The sequence below is a fragment of the Anastrepha obliqua genome, chromosome 2 (genome assembly GCF_027943255.1).
Source record: "Anastrepha obliqua isolate idAnaObli1 chromosome 2, idAnaObli1_1.0, whole genome shotgun sequence".
In the NCBI taxonomy this organism is placed as follows: domain Eukaryota; kingdom Metazoa; phylum Arthropoda; class Insecta; order Diptera; family Tephritidae; genus Anastrepha; species Anastrepha obliqua.
The window spans coordinates 116,437,857-116,457,620 of NC_072893.1; the positions used below are offsets into that span (position 1 = coordinate 116,437,857).

General features: G+C 34.3%; 1 protein-coding gene across 4 annotated transcripts in view; it reads left to right on the forward strand.

Annotated features, from left to right (window-relative positions):
• The window catches only part of LOC129237047 (zinc finger FYVE domain-containing protein 1-like), a 30,658-nt gene that overhangs the window by 3,367 nt on the left and 7,527 nt on the right, over positions 1–19,764 (forward strand). For 2 of the 4 annotated variants that reach the window (XM_054871437.1, XM_054871440.1), the window contains exons 2-4: positions 16,338–16,760; positions 16,824–17,034; positions 17,116–17,561. In XM_054871437.1, coding sequence (XP_054727412.1) covers positions 16,338–16,760; positions 16,824–17,034; positions 17,116–17,561 — 1,080 coding nt within the window. The other 2 variants (XM_054871438.1, XM_054871439.1) reach the window with 2 other exon arrangements.

Sequence of the window (19,764 nt, forward strand, 5' to 3'; positions counted from 1 at the left end):
GCAGTCGGTTCTACGTTACCGGAATGACTCGGGTTTTTTCCGACCAAGGGCCCTGTCTAATGAACCGTATAATACAAATATTTCTGTTCTGCATTATCGCTTTAAGTTCTCAAGCTTTTAAAAAAACTCCCGATATTATTATACGCTCTACTTCGTTACTACCGATGTACTACGTATGTATGTATTTACTTCAAAAACTGTTCAGTGTGATTTTTGTTATTTAAGTAACATTTTGTGGCTTTGACATTGACTTGCACAGCTGACCGAAACGTGATAACCGTATAGTGGTATTTGTATAAGTGTATCTACACACACATATGTAGATATTTAGGGTTAATTAACATGTTGCGTGGTTGCTTTTGGAAATATTTTTTGTTTATAAACAACCATATATTCCAGTTTCTTAGCTTGTGTTGTTATACCTAAATATGCTACTACTACATTAAAAAATGTTTGTTTAGTAAATAAACAATAAACTGTTGCATACATACACAAGTGTTGAATGATTTTACACGTGTATAGTGTACAATAGATTGTCAATAATGAAATGAAATTGAATAACTAAGTCAGGTTCATTATAAATTTGCTGCATTAAAATATGTTGTCAAATTGTAATAGAATTTAAATTTTAATTACCTACTATATATAAATATTTTGATCTTAAAAATAAGTTAAATTTGTTTATATTTCTGCATAATTTATAGGCTCATACATAAGTGCACTTGTATTTTAAGTTTATTTTACTATCACATTTATCAACTATCTTATATTAAAACCAGTTTTCAATGATTGCGCTAAATAGCGTTGGTGCGATTCTTTAAATTAAATTCAATAAAATGCACCAACGTAAGTGTGCATACAAAGGGTGTTTAAATATGATTAAGAGCATACCTATTGTACAGATCCATAAGTAAAAAATACTTTCAGCTGGTCGCCTAAAAATGCTCATAGCTATTATAAGATCACCTGAGTATGTAACATGGTTGCATAAAAAAATGATTAAATTTCATAGAAAATCGTATTAAAAAGTCCTAAAAATGTCGTACAATTTTAGATATTTCTTAAAAATTATTAATATTATTTATTAACAAATTAACTACATTCATATTGAATGAGGAAGGAGCTCTTGCGCAGTGTGCGCAGACTGGATGTGTCTCCCCGGTCAGAACAAGGATGATAGATACCAGGTTTGCTGTTGTTGTTGTTGTAACAGTAACTTTGCCCTGTCAGTGTAGTGTAATCACCAGTCGTCTTCGTCTAGCTCATCTAACGGTATACCCAGGAAACTAGCTGTTTCGACAGGTTAGGTCAAGAGGAAGAGGGGTGTTAGATGAGTGGCTTTGACTAGCTCTGTCTAGTGTACCAGTTTTCTTGTTGTTGTTGTTGTTGTTGTAGCAGCATAAACATTCCTCATACTTACGTACGGGGAATGCTGCTGGAGTGGCAATCCTTGGCCGGATATGAATCCGGGTCGTTTCGGTAACGTAGAACCGACTGCCGTGGAAACCAGGTTTGCTCGTTAGGTGTGGTGCAAAAAAATTTTTTGAGGGGAACTTTACATTCTACGTCATTCGTTTTGTGTTTCACAAAATTTAGATTTAGCTTAGGGAAACACAAAACGAATGACGCCGGCATATCTGTCAAATTCGCTCAGAGCCGAATAACGGTCTGCTAGGTAGTACACCTCTAAATATCTTTTCACCATGGGTGAGGACGTGCTCTTGAGTGTTAATACATAGTGTGGCCAAGTCGTAGACGGGAGAAAAGTTTTATTTGTGTTTTCTATACACCGGTGGGTTATTGTGGGGATATATGCTCTCGGTTTACAGTTTATTTTACATAGCAACCCAGCCAATAAGCTAAAGCAAAAAGACCAAGAACTCACGCCATCACACACCTAGGTGCATATCAAACTCGCACCTCAGTGCCTGTCAAAAAAATAGGAAGAAGGAGAGTGTTCTTACTTATTATTTTGTACAATGGAAATATCACCGTGATCATGGAATATATGGAATTCTGGAATATATTCAGAAAACTCAAAATGGCGCTGTGTGTCGGTGCGTTATCATGGTGCAGAATCCACAATTTTTTTCCCACAAATCCTTTTTTTGGCGAACTGCTTCACGTAAACGTCTCATAACGCCCAAATAATAGTTCTTATCAACTGTGTTGTTGTTGCAGCAAAAACATTCCTCATACATGAACGGGGAGTGCTGCTGGAGTAATAGTCCTTGGCCGGATATATAGTAAATCCGGGTTGTTCTTGTTACGTAGAATCTGTCTGACTTTCTGGTAAAAATTCGTGGTGTACAATGCCATTGTAATCCATAAAAATCGTGAGCGTCACTTTCGTTTTTGACTGAAAAGTGATTTGTTGTTGTTGTAGCAGCATACATATCCCCCATACATATACGGAGAATGCTGCTGATGTGACAGTCCTTGGCCGGATATATAGTAAATCCGTGTCGTTCCGGTTACCTGGAACCGAGTGTTGTGGGGACGATCGAAGTACTTTCTTTGGTATTGATTTAATCGGAGCTCTTCATTCACTCGCCTGATCTCTGGATTGCCTGTCGTATTCATAAATCCACGTCTCGTCTCCAGTAATGATGCGTTTGTTGATTGTTGGGTCGGACTCAACCTTGAAAATCATGTCTTTGTCGACAACAAATGTAACGATATTTCCAAAAGAGCTTGTGAATCATCAACGCCAATCAATACATTTTTCAAAATAAATTGAAATAATTAGCCTATTAATGTTGAACTGCCTAACAAAACTCTCCGGAAAATAAGCAAAAACTGTCAAATCGGCTGTCTCAGCCAATTTAAAGTTGTGCATCTCTAAAAAACAACCTATGTAATCTGTAATATTTTATATATTTGTGTATAGCAATCGCTATTATGATTGCTGATCGCTGGTGTCATAAAAATATAATGCAGTGATGTGTTTGGTTTCCTAGGTCAAATACATTTCGGACCATCTGCGTATTTTGTCAAATATTCATATGTACTATTATGTATGTATGTATGTATGCATGCCTGGATGCTCATACATTTTTATTTATATATGTAAGTGTATAAATGCATATTTGGGTTTTTGAACGCGCGCCTGTCGTTTGGCACGCCATATTTTGATAATTAAAATGTTAATTGCGCGTATTTATTGCGGTCTCATATATACATAGTACGTATATATACATACATATGTATGCATGTACTCTCTCGTATCTTAACAATTACAAAAGTAATTAAGTCTTTTGTCGTTAAAAGTTTACCCGCAAATTTTAAAAGGTGAAGTAATATACAGTCACTCACATTCAAAGTCGGGCAGATGCATACGAAAACTTCTAGTCATAATATCTATGTTTTGATGAAAGAAAACACTTTCTACCTTCTTCTGTTTTTTTACAAAAAGTGTTTTATTTAAAAGCAACAAAAAATATATGTATATTCCAAAGTCTCTTATAAAATACACACGAAGGCTTAACTTAAATAAGGTCACTTTTCAGTCTCACATTCAAAGTCGGGCACGACATAAAAAATCGAAAAAATTTGTACACAACGCAAAATTAATACTTCATTGCTCCACCTTTTTGCTTTTCAACAGTTTCCACTAACTTTTTGCAAACATCAGGTCTTATTTTATTCCATTCTTCCTGCAGAGCAATTTTCAAGAGTTGAATTGATGTACACTGCCTTTCCTGCATCCGGCGACCTAATTCACCCCACAAATGCTCAATGGCATTGAGATCGGGACTTTGTGCAGGGGTTTTTATTACCTTTGGACAGTTATATAACAACCAGCTCTTGACGTCATATGCGGAATGTTTGGGATCGTTGTCCTGGTAGAATTGAAAACTACTTTCGATGCCTAGTTTTCTCACGCTTTCTTTCAAATTTTGTTTAAAAATTGTTAAATAAACGTGTTTATTCATTATTCCATCAATGAAATGCAATTTTCCAACTCCTGACGCCGCCATGCATCCCCAAACCATTACAGATCCACCACAGTGTTTAACCGTTTTTCTTAAATTCTTGCCTTCCAGCTCCTTGTTTGGTTCGCGCCACACTTTACCCCTTCCATCACATCCAAATAAATTAAATTTACTTTCGTCAGTAAATAATACCTAAAGAATAAATATTAAAACCATGAAATTGTTATTTTTTCCCCCACTTACAGTGCTTCAAAAATCGAAATCCTTAGCCATATATTGGCGAGCAAAAACAAGACGGTCATTCTGGTTTTTCTTGCTTATTAGGGGCTTCTTCCGCGCAACTCGGCCGTGAAAATCATTTTTTCGAAGAAGTCTTCTTATTGTTTCGGGATTTACCTCCACCCCAGAAGCTTCTTTAACCATCGCAGTTAATTTTGGAGCAAAAATGAATGGATTTTTCTTCACTTCCCTTAACACCATGCTCTCATCTTTGGAGGAAAGCTTCTTTGGACGGGTTCCACGATGCTTATTTGCAATGAAATCATTTTTATTGTATCTAGCAATAATATCGTGCACTGTTGACTTGCTTTAAGTGCAGTTGAATTACTATTTTGCGTTCCTCCAATGTAGACTGTTTAACATTACGCGGCATTTTGCAAAATACTTTTATAAACTCACCCAATGATTGACAAGGCAAGAATGAACAATAACTTTTCATACAAATATAGAAAATTTAGAAATAACGGTATGCATATTTGCAAAATATGGTTTGCCCGACTTTAAATGTGAGGCAGAGAAGTGGCCTTTTTCAGTTTTTTATACATTAACATTTTATAAAGCAACTTGGAATATATTTTTTTTTTGTTGTTTTTAAATAAAACACTTTTTGTGAAAAAACAGAAAAAGGTAGAAAGTGTTTTCTTTCATCAAAACATAGATATTATGACTAGAAGTTTTCGTATGCATCTGCCCGACTTTGAATGTGAGTGATTGTATGTGTGTGTACATATAGGTACATACATGCAGGTACACATGCAAAATTAATATAAATAAATAAATAAAAGAATTTACGGAATAACATTACTACTCACTTTACATTTCCGATAAACACATTTTTTTTTTTTTAACTTGTAAAACTCTCGAGTGGATATAAATATTTATGTAAAGATGAAATTAGAGCGAATATACTCGTAACAGTTGTTGTTATAACAGCGCAAAACATTTGCCGTACATTTTTGGGGAATGCTGCTGGAGTGGTGTAAAGCCGTGTGTCCACTACCAAGTTTTCTTGCGGAAGTTGCTTCCAGAAGTCACGGCTCACAGAAGTTACTTGCAGCAATTATGTGGAAACACGAGTTTGTTGCTTGCTGGAAGTAACTTGAATGACTTGCTGTCAACTACAAGTGTTTTGAAGACTTGCAGAAGTAGTCGGGTATACGTTAGTAAACGGGTTGTGGTATTCTCTTCTGTTTTGAGTTTTGTTTTGTGTTTTTTTTTGAGTTCTTTTCAAAATTTATAAAAATGGACAAAAATAAATTCGTTTGGAGTAGTGAAAAACCTCATTTGTTAATTGAAAAACAAGAAAGTTCTCCTGAATTATGGGACACGTACTCAAAAGAGTAGCAATAGCCAATGACATAGACGCACCCGAATAAGAGGTCAAAAGGAAATTGCACAACCTCCGAACGCAGTTTGGTCAAGAAGTAAACAAAGAAAAGAAAAAAAAGTGGCCAAGGGGTTGATGATATATATGTTAGCAAGTGGGAGTTTTATAATGACATGAAATACATGACGTCATCTCATGTTCTTCAAGTAACGTATTTTGGAAACTTAAATCTACGCGCCGCAGGACCCAATTTTTCACCCAACACTTCTTTTTGTTTTTTTTTTTTTTAATTTGTTTCTTTTTAATTAAATATGCTGCGATGGCAGCTGCCAATCTTATTTTACCACAAGACATTTTTACACTGATATTCGTAAAAAAAGCAAACTACTTCAAGCTGTACTCATATTGTGTGGAAACACGTCTGCAATTTCTTACAGCAAGTTTGTCGGGATAACTTCTACAAACTACTTCTGGAAGCAGACTTCCGCAAGTTTTGGTTTGAATGGAAACACTTCAGCAAATATTTGCAGAAGTTCTTCCGCAAGTAACTTGCTAGTGGACACACGGCTTAAATACTATAGGGTTATTCAATAAGTGCGCTTCAACTTTTTTCCGATAGGGAGGGCGAACGACGCAATATTTTTTATTTTTCGCTTGTCATTTGTAAACTTCATTAGTATACATTTCATCAAGGAACGCTACACACTTGAGCAATGATTGCAAATCGTGCAAATTTTTTTATGAAAATAATCGTTCTGTTGCTGCTACTTTAAGAGCATTAACAAGCCGTCCCGTTTTGGGGTTATGTGAAGTCATTGGTCTACAGTAACAAGCCGGCGACGATTTGTGAGCCCAGAGCCAATATTGAACGCGAAATTGCTGGAATTTCGGCCGATTTATGCAAAAGAGTGGTCGAAAATTGGGTTCAACGATTGGACTTCGTAAAACGTGCACGCGGTGGTCATGCAAAAGAAATCGAATTTCATACTTAAATGTATATGTTCAAACTCGATAATAAAAAAAAAGTTAGTTAAAAAAGTCAAACCGTTTGTGTTTAATCAAAAAAGTTCAAAAGTTGAAGCGCTCTTACTGAAAAACCCTATATATAGATACTGGAAGTTAAAGCTTAAGAGGTCGCCGAAAATTTTTAGAAATCGTGAGATTTATCAAATAGTGAAATTTTTTTATGTAATTTTTGAATTTTTTGTGATGGTTTAAGGAAAACTTGAATGACAGATTTAGACTCCTAATTGAACATTGGAAATTTGTTCGTGCAGGTTTTGCGATTCATTTCCGACTGAATTTTAATGTAATGATACTTTTTTTTTTGTAATTGTTTTTATATAAAATAAAGAATTTTATATACAGAAACAGTTGTCTGTAGTATAAGGTAATGCATTTTTTAATTTACTGCCCCAGTAGAGGTTGGGTTTGTAGCTGCTACCTAACTTTTCTCAAATCAGTGTTTCATTAAGTGCAGCCATCGAGTTAGTCTCGTCATGGTCGTCATCTGCTACAATTAACCAAACTCAATCTTCTCATTTATGATCGGTCGTTAGTGCTCACCAATTACCGTCTACTAAGACGTTGATTGTCTCTCGGCTTATGACATTTAATGTTTGTCAATAGTTCGTCGCAAGGCGAATTTCTTACAGCTGATGGCATCCGCCCAGCTGATTTTTTCGCCGTGGACATGAATAACGTCAAAATTATTTGTTCTGTTTACTATAAATCTGTTTATTTACTTTGCTGATTCAAATATTATCTAAAATGAAATAATACAAAACCACATGGTGTATTGGACTTGAAAAACGTTAAGCGTGATAAAGAATCCGTTTTTGGCGTTCATCGAGGGGAACCGAAATGGCAATTTGGTGTGATGCTGATTTTGGGGTGATGGAATTCAAAAACCAAAAACAAAATACACGTACGCTTTTACTTATATGAGGATGCCGTCTCCTGTAATAAATTCGGTTTGGTTCGTCGGGTGTGGACTGTTGTGAACTTCGTATTTGAGCGTGAAGAGATTTTGATATTTCAGTAACAACATAAAACAATCCTCATAAGTTATTGGAAAATGCTGAAGGGAAAATGCTTGGCCGGATAAGAAATTTTCTTATTTCTTGCGATACTTAAAGCATGTGCTGATGGAGATGTTGTCTGAGTGACACAGCCCAGAACCAATTAGCACAAAGATGCCATTTTGATGCATCACTTGTAGAACCACTACTTTTTATTAGACGAACCATCTGGATTTGACTATGAATCTGACACTGGCTTTTTTCTTTTCTGCAATTTCTTTCAAGTTAACGATCGAGGATTCCCCCAGCATTCTTGTCGTAGAGAACCCCGACTTGGGCAAGCAAGGTTATGGGTGACTTTAAGGGGTTATTTACAGTTTGAAGGGCGAAAAAATCAAATTTTCCAGAATTTTTTCTGAGAAAACTTAAATTTATTAATCTAAAAATTTGTCCACATATTATGTTATCTTTTAACTGTATTTTAAGACTTAGTAATAGTAAAAATATTTATTAGGAAAGGAACTACAGCTGTCCTCCGGGAGCTCCTCTCAAAAAAGACGTTTTTCGGTGACCACTATATCTCTGAACTGGATCCTCTGAAATTAAGAAAACCAAGCAGATTTCGTTAAAGTAATGTTAAATCTAGTAATTAACCGAATGAATAAGCAAAATAAATTTTTTTGACAAAATGGGGGTTGCTCAAAAAACAAAAATCGATTTTTGACCAATTATACTAATGCTCCGTATAACATAATCGGTCTAACTATGCAAACCTCAGCTTGTACTGATAACCCTTCTACATTGTACCTCCAGTTAAACTTCGGATCTAGTACTACTCCTAGATATGTTGCCAAATTGATCGATGGTAGTCTTAACTGGGTAATATTGCTTTTAGTTGTAGATAACATTAATTGCGTTTTGCTTGGGCTAACATTAATTAATTAAATTTAACAAAATGTTTATAAAAAAACAGCGCGCTCCAATTAATTTTTTTTTTTTACCCTGTTTATGTCTTTTCCAATAATTTCGGTAGTTTTCGAATCAATCAGATTATCCCTGACCTTCACCCCAACTAAGCAGTTTTTGCTTGTGACTAACGCATATATGTAGTCGGAAGTAACACAAAATACCAACAAAATTGTTATCTGTAAAAGCGAAGTTTGATTGAGTGTGGAGAATATTTCTTAGAACAAAATAAACGATCAAGTGTAGAATTTCGTAAAAACGTAGATGAAACTGTATAGAAATGAGAAAGGTGTATTCACACATGGTAAAAGGGGTAAACACTGGCAAATTTTCCGTTCGTTAACTCGTTTTGCTTTTTCTTCTCTTTGGTGGAGAATTTTCACTTACTCTCTTAATTTTTATTGACAGCTGGTTTACCCATCAGTTGTCGAACACAATTATTAAAATAAGGGATTTTCGGGCCGAGTACGGTAACATCACAGTCACTCAATCCGCTGGTTAGCATTTGTCTCGATAAGTTTTATTTGTATACATAAAACAGTTGTTTGATTGGTTTAAATTATTTTTATTGACGGTCTGTTTTTATTATGAATTGCCATAGAAAATAGACGTGCTTTTTAAATTCATGCGCATGAGGAAATATTTGAAAAAACCTCAAGGTGGTATTTAAGGCGCTCGCCTCATTTGAAATGATGTTTTTTGGGTGTTTTTTTAAAAGCATGTAAAACGGAAACGAAAAAAAAGATTTCTTATTTTTGTTTTCAGTATTTTATTTTTCGATCCATTTTTAAAATATAAGGTTAAACGAGGTTTGGTCAAAAAGTTGTCAGCCTTCAAAAATGGTCTCGATTCTTTATTTTTCTTTCTTTTTTGTTCGCTCGAAAAATACCCTTACATGTGGAAGATGTGTGTGGTTATTGACCCAATTTTAAATACCAATCTACCTCGGATAATTGTGTTTGTATTATGTACCAAATTTCATTAAAATATTTTTATTTTTGCTTAAGCTATCGTGCGCACAAAGAGACAGACTAGGCTAAATCGGCGCCTCTTATCATTCTACGCCTTTTGGTATATGTATATGTATGTACATACATACATACATATGTATATATCAATGTTTGTCGCAATTCGCTCATGCTGTTACATATAACCGTTATGTGAGCAAAATTGTAATACTCTTGTGTACTCCACGTACACAAGTGCGTGGGTATAATGCAGTCCACACACGGAAAAAAAATTAAAAAATCTAAACAAACGGTTGAAGTAAATTTCGCCAAACACCTGTGGATTTATTGAAGATTTTAGTTTCGTTGCTGAGTAAACAAGGAACGCCGAAAAAAAATTTGTGTCAGGTATGTCATTTATTTGTGCTTGAAAAGAAGGGAGAATTATTTTCACACTTTATTATCGTTTATATCTGCTTCTTATATTTTTCTAATGAAATTTGCCACGATTTTAATTTAACACTTCTGTCTTTATATTCATTGCCCTTATTAGTCCACAACGATGGCTGGCTTTTGAATAAATCTATAAGTTCCTTTAAAAATATTTTGAGTAATATTGCCATTCGTCCGCTCTTGTGCACATTTCAAAATGATATGAATGAATTTCAAATGATAAAAATCGTAAACTTCGCCACACGCACGCAATAGATTGCAAATTTGAAAAAAAATGTGTCAATTTTCCAAGGCACATTCATTAAAGGTGGTGGCACTAGAGCAACAACAATTTTTTGTGCGTTTCATTGTCACGACAAAGTAGAAAAGAAAGAATAAATTCGCCTTGTTTCATCCTGTGCTGACAGTCACATGATACGGCGAAAGAAAAGAAAATAGAAAAACAAATCAGCTGATTTACCGATACCACCCAAGGATGATAGAGGAAAAGATTGTGCCTTCCGAATTCGCCGTGTCGTAATATCCATCAATAAACAAACAAAAGCAGGGGAAGAAGAAGAGTAGGCGAAAGCAATGGAAACAACCAAACGCAAAAAATTATACGCACATACACATACTTTCTAACCACGGAGTCTTCCGCATAAAAACGCAAACACACGGCGAAAGAAAAGAAAATAGAAAAACAAATCAGCTGATTTACCGATACCAACCAAGGATGATAGAGGAGAAGGTTGTGCCTTCCGAATTCGCCGTGTCGTAAAATCCATCAATAAACAAACAAAAGCAGGGGAAGAAGAAGAGTAGGCGAAAGCAATGGGAACAATCAAACGCAAAAAATTATACGCACATACACATACTTTCTAACCACGGAGTCTTCCGCATAAAAACGCAAACCACTAGATTTGAAGGCTTTATATTCATTTGTGCTTTAACAATTTAACACCCGGCACTTCGTGTGCATTAGTTTGTTTACTTTTAATCTCACAAATCACAATATTACCAAGCCATCCACTGAATTTTCACAAATATGCAATTTCTCCTACTTTTATTTATTTTGTTCGTTTGTTTTGTATTGCGAAGGGAGTTGACGTCAGAATAAAGTAACTTTTCAGTACTCAATTCGCCTTGGATACCACCTTTAATAGATTCGCCTTGCAATTTTCGATCGGTTTGCCATTTACGCCACACACAGCCCATTATCTCAATTTGTTTTTCGTCTGTGAACTGCATAATAAAAAAATCACAACAGCATGAAGTTGCGAAAATTATCATGTAAATTTTTTGTTTTTATCTTGCCAGCTATTCTGCCGTTTAAATAACGTTTTCCATTAACAGAATGGAAAAAGGTTTGATGCAAAATGCATTTTGTGTCAGTACTCAACGCTTTCCTCCTCATTATCAATCTCTCATTTTTATTTAATTTTTCTCTACTTTTATTATTATGTTATTTATTTATTTACCGCAACTCAGCTGTTCTTTTCTTTATTCATTTCTGTTTTCTTTATTTGTTAAAAGCAAAAGCGTCCTCTTCCAGCAACCAACCACAAATCGACAACAAAAACCTTTCGCTCAGCAAAACAGCAAGCCGCTCAAGTCAATGTTAAAATTTCAATTTTACTGTGCTGCGTATTAATATTTATTTGTATATTTATCGGTTCTTTATTTATATATTTTAATTTGTCTAATTTTTTTTTTGTCTTGTGATAATAATGCAATATTTTTCTACGATCTCAAGTGCAATTTATGACTGTAGATAAACGCGCACGCGAAATAAGGGTAATCAAATAGACAAATTTATGTCTGAAATTGTGCCAGCTTAGAATTTGAATTTCTTGTGTACACCAGTGCTTTATTATTGAAAAGAGTTTTGAAGTGCAGAAGTATGTGGTTTATTGTGCCGTTGGATGAGGTGGGTTGAAAAGCAAACTACTTGCATTTTGTAGTTTTTTGTTTACTTTGGATTTTTGCGTTCTAAAAATCCGCTAATATAAATCCAATGATATTTAAAGCGTATAAATAGTTAGTTTCATAGAATTTGTAAATCTATTCTTTTGATTTGCTAAAGAATAGCAATTTATGCTAAATACCTTAAATTTTAAATAAACCGCTAACGAAATTGATATGTTAGTATATTAAGTAAGAGGATATGTTATGAATGGTTTCGTAATTTCGCATTGTCAACATCCTGACATGTTGGAGTTAGGAGCATACGACATGGTGCGAATGTAACGGATTTTCGTCGTTTCATCCGATTGTATACGTCAAACAACGAAAAAAAAAATCAGCTGGTCTACCGGCACCACCTTTAATAGTTTCGCCTTGCTTATTTCCCTTTTATTTTTCGAATATTTTTCTCTTTGAGAGAGAGATGGCAATACCTCGGAACTTTGCTGCTAAATAATATCTACTGGAAAACTAATTGAACAAACCTATAATGAAGTGACATTTTTTTCGAGAACAAAGGCACCAATAAGTTTGAACGGTCAATTTTGTAGTTTAAACAAAACAATTAAGTTCGATACATTCCTCAATACCACTAAGGCTAACATGAAAACTCTGAGGAGGCGGCGAGAAATATGTATGCTTGCGGCTTATGAACCGAATTCAGCATCGAATGCAACAGCATGGAGGTATACCAACTATACCGTTCTGGGAATACGAGCGTTGAGAATTCTTGGCTTCACTTAATATTAAAGGGAAACATACTAAATATCACAAAGTTTCAAAACAAAGAAAAAGAACAAATATTTTATTTATTTTTAAATAAATGCATAACAATTTGTATATAAATACAATACAAATCTACAGTTTTATACCGCCTACGAAAGGTTTTTCGTGATAAGCTTTTTCAATGCAGAAATACACACGGAGCTTTGCCTTTGCCTGTCGAAGAGCGATCGCTATTAGAAAAACTTCTTTCTAGCATTTGTTGTTTCATGCCCGGGCCGAATGATGAGAGTCATGCACAAACCCATTCGGCTACGGTGGTCGAAAGTTTGAGTTGGTATTCGCAATTTTAAAGCTGCCATTAGTGGTGCCAAACTTGTGGGCATCGCTGTAAACGATCATAGATACTGCGTCATAACGCCGTAACCACAACCGTAGCCGTATGTGTCAATGCAAATGTTGTCATTAATTCTACTTAAATATCAGCTGTTTATGGATTTGTGTCAACATACATATTCACAATTGAATGTTCCTGGAGGGACGAAGTATCAAAAATATCGTGATTGTATGTCTTTAATTCAAAATGAACCAAATCACTTTCACGCCTTTCACAATATTTGGGAAATTTCAGCCCACATTAAGGCAAATTTTATCTAAAGATCTTGGAATACATCCTTACAAGTTCAAATTAGCTCAAGAAGTGAAGCCTTTGTGCGTTTAGAACTTTAAAGCTTCTCTAATTGGCCTCTGCAAAAGTCATCTTGCATCCCTATTAAAAAACCGCGTTACATATTTGTCAAGAAATACATTATTTTAATGTTTTATTTTGCGCAAATAGTTTTATGTGTTATACAATAGATCAATATGGTAGCAGTGCTAAAGGGCCATACCTTAACCCTTTACTACCATTTATGTTTTATAGTTGATCTTTAGATCCTTTGCGATTCTACGACTACTAGCATTATGGACATTTTCTTTAACATCAAATGTAGAATTTATTGACCTTAAAGCAAAACCTGTAAAATGTTCGTCAGTTGTTTTGCCAAAAGTCCACAGGTATACCTAATATACATTTCGTATACTCGTATAAACGATTTTTTAAGAACTCTAGAGAATCAATCAATTAGTACTTATTTTTTATGAGATATTTGGAATATATGGTAATTAAATTAAACTAATTTTCAATTATAAAAATCATGAATTTTTTATGGTCCATCTTGGATCTTGTTGTTGCCCTACAAATGAAGTGAAAAGAAATTTTTGCCGCACCGAAATTCGGAATTTTTTTAAAGAAATTTTTTAACTTTGTTTTATAAAATTTTGTTTATTAATAAATTTGTAAAATTTTTTTTTATATTTTTTTGTTTTTATAAATTTTTTTTCTACTTCTTTTTGTTTTGCTTTTATACATTTTTTTTTTTTTTAATTTTATTATACAATTTTTTAAATTAATTCTTTAAAATTATTTTTTATTCCATATTTGGAATATATTATAATTAAATTAAACTAATTTTTAATTATAAAAACCATTGAGTTTTTATTGTCCATCTTGTATTAGGCGGTTAGCGAAGTTTCTCGTCAAAATTATGGTGTGGATTTTGTTGTTTCCCTACAATTGAAGTGATTTGGAAATTTATACCGACTCCGAGTTTTAGAATTTTTTTACAAATTGTTTTCTATTCTTAGAAATATTTTTTATTAATTTTTTTTTTGTTATGTTTTTTTTTTATTAATTTTATTTTTTTATTTTTTTTATTTTTGTTTTGCCTTTATAAAGTTATTGTTTTTTTTTTTTGCTTTTATAAATTTTCATTTGTGTTTTCTAATTTTTTTTTATAAATTTATTAAATTTTTTTAAATTTTGGTTTTGTTTATGAGAAGTCTTTTCATGGCAAAAATGTGCATAATGTCAATGCTGTTAGCAAAAACTTTTTTTTATAATTTAATATTTCATGTGGACCACAGTGGACTTCGAACCCGGCCACCAAGTGTTAATCACTCAGAGAAGCCCTCTTCGATTCCATTATCCAACTACAGGGTGGGCCATGTAAAATTTGCTTTTTGAATCGGCTATAGAAAAAAAACTAATCAACTTTTTTTTTATTTTGAAGATTGAACATTGTCATTTATGAATGAAAAAAATATCGTTCAAATGACTGCCACGACTGGCTTTACAGTAGGCCATTCGATCAACCCAATTTTTAAGCACATTTTCGATTGTTTGGGCTCCAATTTCATGAATGGCAACTTCGATTTCGTGTTTTAAAGCATCAATCGTCTCTGGATGGTTCGCATAGCTTAAATCACAGCTCCGAGGCGGCCAATTGATATCGAAATTTCGGCTGATTATTCGGTTTTCAAAAACGGTAGCCAACAGTTCGAGTGTAACTTTGGCAGTGTGACAAGTTGCACCGTCCTGTTGAAACCAAATGTCGTCCATGTCATCCTCTTCAATTTTTGGAAACAACTCGTTGAGCATGTCACGGTAACGCTCGCCATTTACCATAACCGCAGCTCTTCGCTCATTTTTGAAAAAAATGGCCCGATGATGCCGCCAGACCAAAAACCGCACCAAACAGTGACTCGTTGTGGATCCATTCGCTTCTCTATAGTAACGTGAGGATTTTGTGAGCCCCAAATCCGACAATGTTGCTTATTGACGTAGCCACCGATGTGAAAATCAGAAAAGAAGAAGAAGACTCACCACTTTGGAAATAGGTTTTCAATATTTCCCAATTTTGTTCAAGCGTATAGCCATTTCGTAAATGACAAACATTTAAGTAAATTATGAACATATTTGACATGTCATTTGTGTTACCATTCTCAAAAAAATAGGTGGTTCAAAAAGCAAAGGCTACATGGCCCACCCTGTATGTGCATTAGAAATGCGACTGCATGATTTGCCACTAAATACATATATAATTTATTCAATCTAAATCCTAATAATTTTTTTTTTTGCCATTGTCAAAGTTGTCATTTTTATTTATAGTTGTTTGTCAATTATCATCATGGAACGACTCATGGGTCAATAGCGCTGCTGAATTCATGGAATCCCAATTTGATGTGGTCGCAGATTCTTTCTCTTTCTGAAATCCGTAGCCAGCAGACGTTATCACCGAATCATGATCAACAAATATGTATTCGAAAATCTGGTTACAAACGAAATTTAGTTTTAACTTCAGATTGAATGAGTTATAGGCGAGAGATAAGATCAAAGCATTTGCGGTCGAATTCCATTCATACAGAAACTTGAATGTGAGATTGGAGCGTAACGCGCGGTCGGTCAGTCGAGCGCTTTGTGGTGGAAAAAATGTAGTGTGGGAAAATTAGACTGACAGATTACAGCGCGAGGTGTTGATAATCCAGAAAAAATATATTCCACATATGTACCATACATCTACACTTGTGCTTAGATAATTAATTCACTTTATCATTTACAATATGCGCAATATTTTTTACGCTAAACTAAAAATTAATTCACTTTCTCTTTTACAATATCTGCAATATTTTTTAAGCGAAACTTTTTCGTAAATTTCTTATCAAAATATAGTTCATTATATAAAAAAGCTTAAAAAAAACAAATTTTTATCAAAATTTATAACCAAACCACAAAGGGTGCGTAGTTTTTTTCAACGGGTGTACTATATTTTATCGCTTTTTATATTTAAATTTTTTTTTCTTTTTCTTATTTATTATTTCAAAATGCAAATAATTTTTTATTATACTTTCTTCCCTTACACAGAATGATTCCCCTAATCGGAACCTGCCAATCAGCAATGATTTCAATTCAATTGATTGCTGCACCCCTGTCGCCAAATATGATCTACCCGACTACTCCACCGGTCAGTCGTTCTTGCTAATGGATGGCGAAGAGAATTTACGCATACCTACGCCAGAACTATTTCGCAAGAAACTCAAGTGCAACGATAATACAAAAATCAAAGTAATTTCCATATTCGGCAATACTGGCGACGGCAAATCGCATACGATGAATCATACATTCTTCGATGGTGCCGAGGTGTTTAAAACATCAGCTGAGCAGAATTCCTGTACGCTCGGTGTCTATGCGGCACTGCAACGCGACATGGATGTGTTGTGTCTGGATACCGAAGGCCTTTTGGGCACATCCCAACACAATAATCGACGCATACGTATGTTGTTGAAGGTAATGTGCTTGCAGATGAAGGTACGCCATTCCCTACATTTTCACGATTAATATTTTCTACAGATTCTCGCCATATCGGATATTGTTATATACCGCGCACGCTCTGAACGTTTACATAGCGATATGTTTCAGTTTTTGGGCTCAGCTTCGGAGGCGTTTTCCTTGCATTTTGCACAAGCACTCCAATCTTTGCCCGTACCAGGCACAGCACAGACACTTGGCCCCGCCGTCATTATCTTCCATGAGACACAGCACACAAATCCGCTTGTTGGTTGTAAGTAAACAAAAAGAAAAAAGAAAACCTTTTTTTTAATAAATATTATTTCTTTTATTTTTGCATTTGTTTAACTCCCAGCTGTGGCCGAGAGCCCCGAAGATAAACTACGTAAATATTTCGAGCGTAACCATCAGAAAATCAACGCTTTCAGCTCACTCCGTTATATTGGCATACAGACACCTAAGCATGTGGCCACCGATTACAGTAAACTGAAGGCGGCTATAAAATTGGAAATCGAAAACACCACCGTTCGTTCGCCACGGCAACCCAGCGTTGTATTCAAAGCAATGAATGCGCTCAATACGAAATTCTCCGGTGAAATTGTGGAAAAGTCAATAAATCCTTTTCCCGAACAATTTTTCACTTGTCCCATACGTTGTGAAGCATGCAACCAACGTTGCCAACGTTCTATGGGACATGTGAGCGATGGTGAATCGCACATGAATCAACAGCCGTGCAACTATCAGAATCAGTATGACAATAAGAAGTACCTGTGCAAAATGTGCTATAAAAATGGCAAAGAGGTGAGTGGAAACGTGGCCAAAATAAAATTAGTTTGAAGCTTTAAAAAATATCAAAGTGGGGTTGAAGTTATGCAATTCAAAGCAAAAAGGACTGGACTGACCTTTTTGTTTATTAATGAATTTACAAGAAAATCTAAGATGCCTCGCCCCCCAAAAAGATAAACAGAAGTTGCAAAGCTTTTTGGAGCTGCTGAATATTTTAACTAAATATGCACTCTTTTGCATTCAAATTTAACTTTTTTATTTTAATTTCAATGAAATTTCGCGCGCTTCACCCAAATTCGCTGATGTCCTATATAGGATAGGTTAGGTTAGGTAGTGCTGGCTGATCTGTTAAAAGATCTTACTTAGACCTCTGGGGCTCATTATGTTACCATGCTATGTATTTGGAGTCGAATTATTATTTTACGTAATTCTTGATGCACGTCATAGCGAATTTTAACAACCTATTCAGCCTTTTGTCTGCAATATCCTTCAAGAATGAAAAATATGCAGATCCTGGGCACATTTGTCGACTCCTATGTCCTACATACTTTTTATCTTTAAGTCCGTGGTTAGAAATGGACTTTAAAGGTAAACCTAAATTAAATGTTTATTAACACAAAAATTAGGGTCAGATGCTAATTTGATTAATTTGGCAAATATTTTTTTTTATCTTTTTTCTTAATTTTTGTTTTAACTAAGTTTCATTAAAAACACATACAGTTAATTTTTTAGCCAAAAGCAAATAAATTAAAATTTCAATCTTTGTGCAACTTTTAATTTTTTTTTTTAATTTCAACAAAATTTCGAACTTTTTATTCAGAACTAAAAACGAAAAATTTGGTTTGATTCAAAATTTGGCGCATTCATTAAAGATGATGGCACTAGACCAACAACAATGTTTTCTGCGTTTGATTGTCAAAGCAAAGTATTGGCAAAGTAAAAAACAAAGAATGAATTCGTCTTGTTTCATTCTGGACTGACAACCACATGGATACGGTGAAAGCAAAAAAAAATAATAATAATAAATCAGCTGATCACCTTTAAGGGGTTACATGGGTTTCGTCAGGTAAAAAAAGGCCTATTTTCAATTTTTTTTCTATATAAAAAATGATTTATTTAATTCTAACTTTTTTCTGTCTTATAGATACATATTTAAAGAATAATTTCTGAAATTTTCAAAAAAACAAAAATTTGAACTCCTCCATTGTGACGTCATTTCCGGTGACCCCTCGAAAAAAAGGTGCGTCCTCGTTGTCAGCATAATTCCTGACAGGATCATCTAAAATGAAAAAACAAAAATAAGTGTTTTAGTTAAGGCCATAAACTCCTGCTTGAACGAAGGAAAGAAAAAAAGTAAAAATTGGAATTTTGGCAGACATTTTACCAAAAAATGAAAATTTCGGTCAAATTTGCTTAAAATTTTTTTTTTTTTTTTAAATAGTTGTAATTGAAAAAAAAAACAAATCCTTCGTCCAAACACGAGTAAGTTGTATCTCGAACACCTGTGTAAAATTTCATCAAGATCGGTTGAGTAGTTTTCGAGAACATTTGACAACTGACTTTGAAATCACGGTTCCGAGAAAAACGTGTTTAAAGTTTTGAGTAACAATAAAGACTTCCAAAGGCTATATCTCTGAAACTATTATTCGGATCGACTTGAAAATTTAGGATAACATTCTTGAAATGTTGTAGAAATTGATAAGCAAAAAACATCGATTTTTTGAACCCAAGAAACCCATGTAACCCCTTAAGCGATTCGCACTGGGCCTGGGCCCATTTAATTCCGCTATAACTAAACTATTTCGAACATTCGCTGATCAAGGCGAATCTATTTGAGCTGGTGGCATTCGAGCAACAACTAGGGAAAGAGAATAGAGTAATGGAATAAATGACAACTAAATAAAATTAGTTTGTCGCTCATTCACAACACAACAACAAATTTTCGTCACTGCGTTTTACTGGCATTTCTAAAATAAAGGTGAATTGAAGAAAAAGAAATCAACTACTCTAATCACACCACCTTCTATAGATACGTTTTGCTTGTGATGTGGAATAAAAAGTCCGTCTATAAAAACAAAAAATGAATGAAAATGTTTAGCCACTTTAAACTCCAATAAAATACTTCTAAATTAAATACAAATATAAATCGGTGCCTACACCGTACTGTTGTTGTTGTTGTAGCAGCATAAACATTCCCCTTACTTACATACGGGGAATG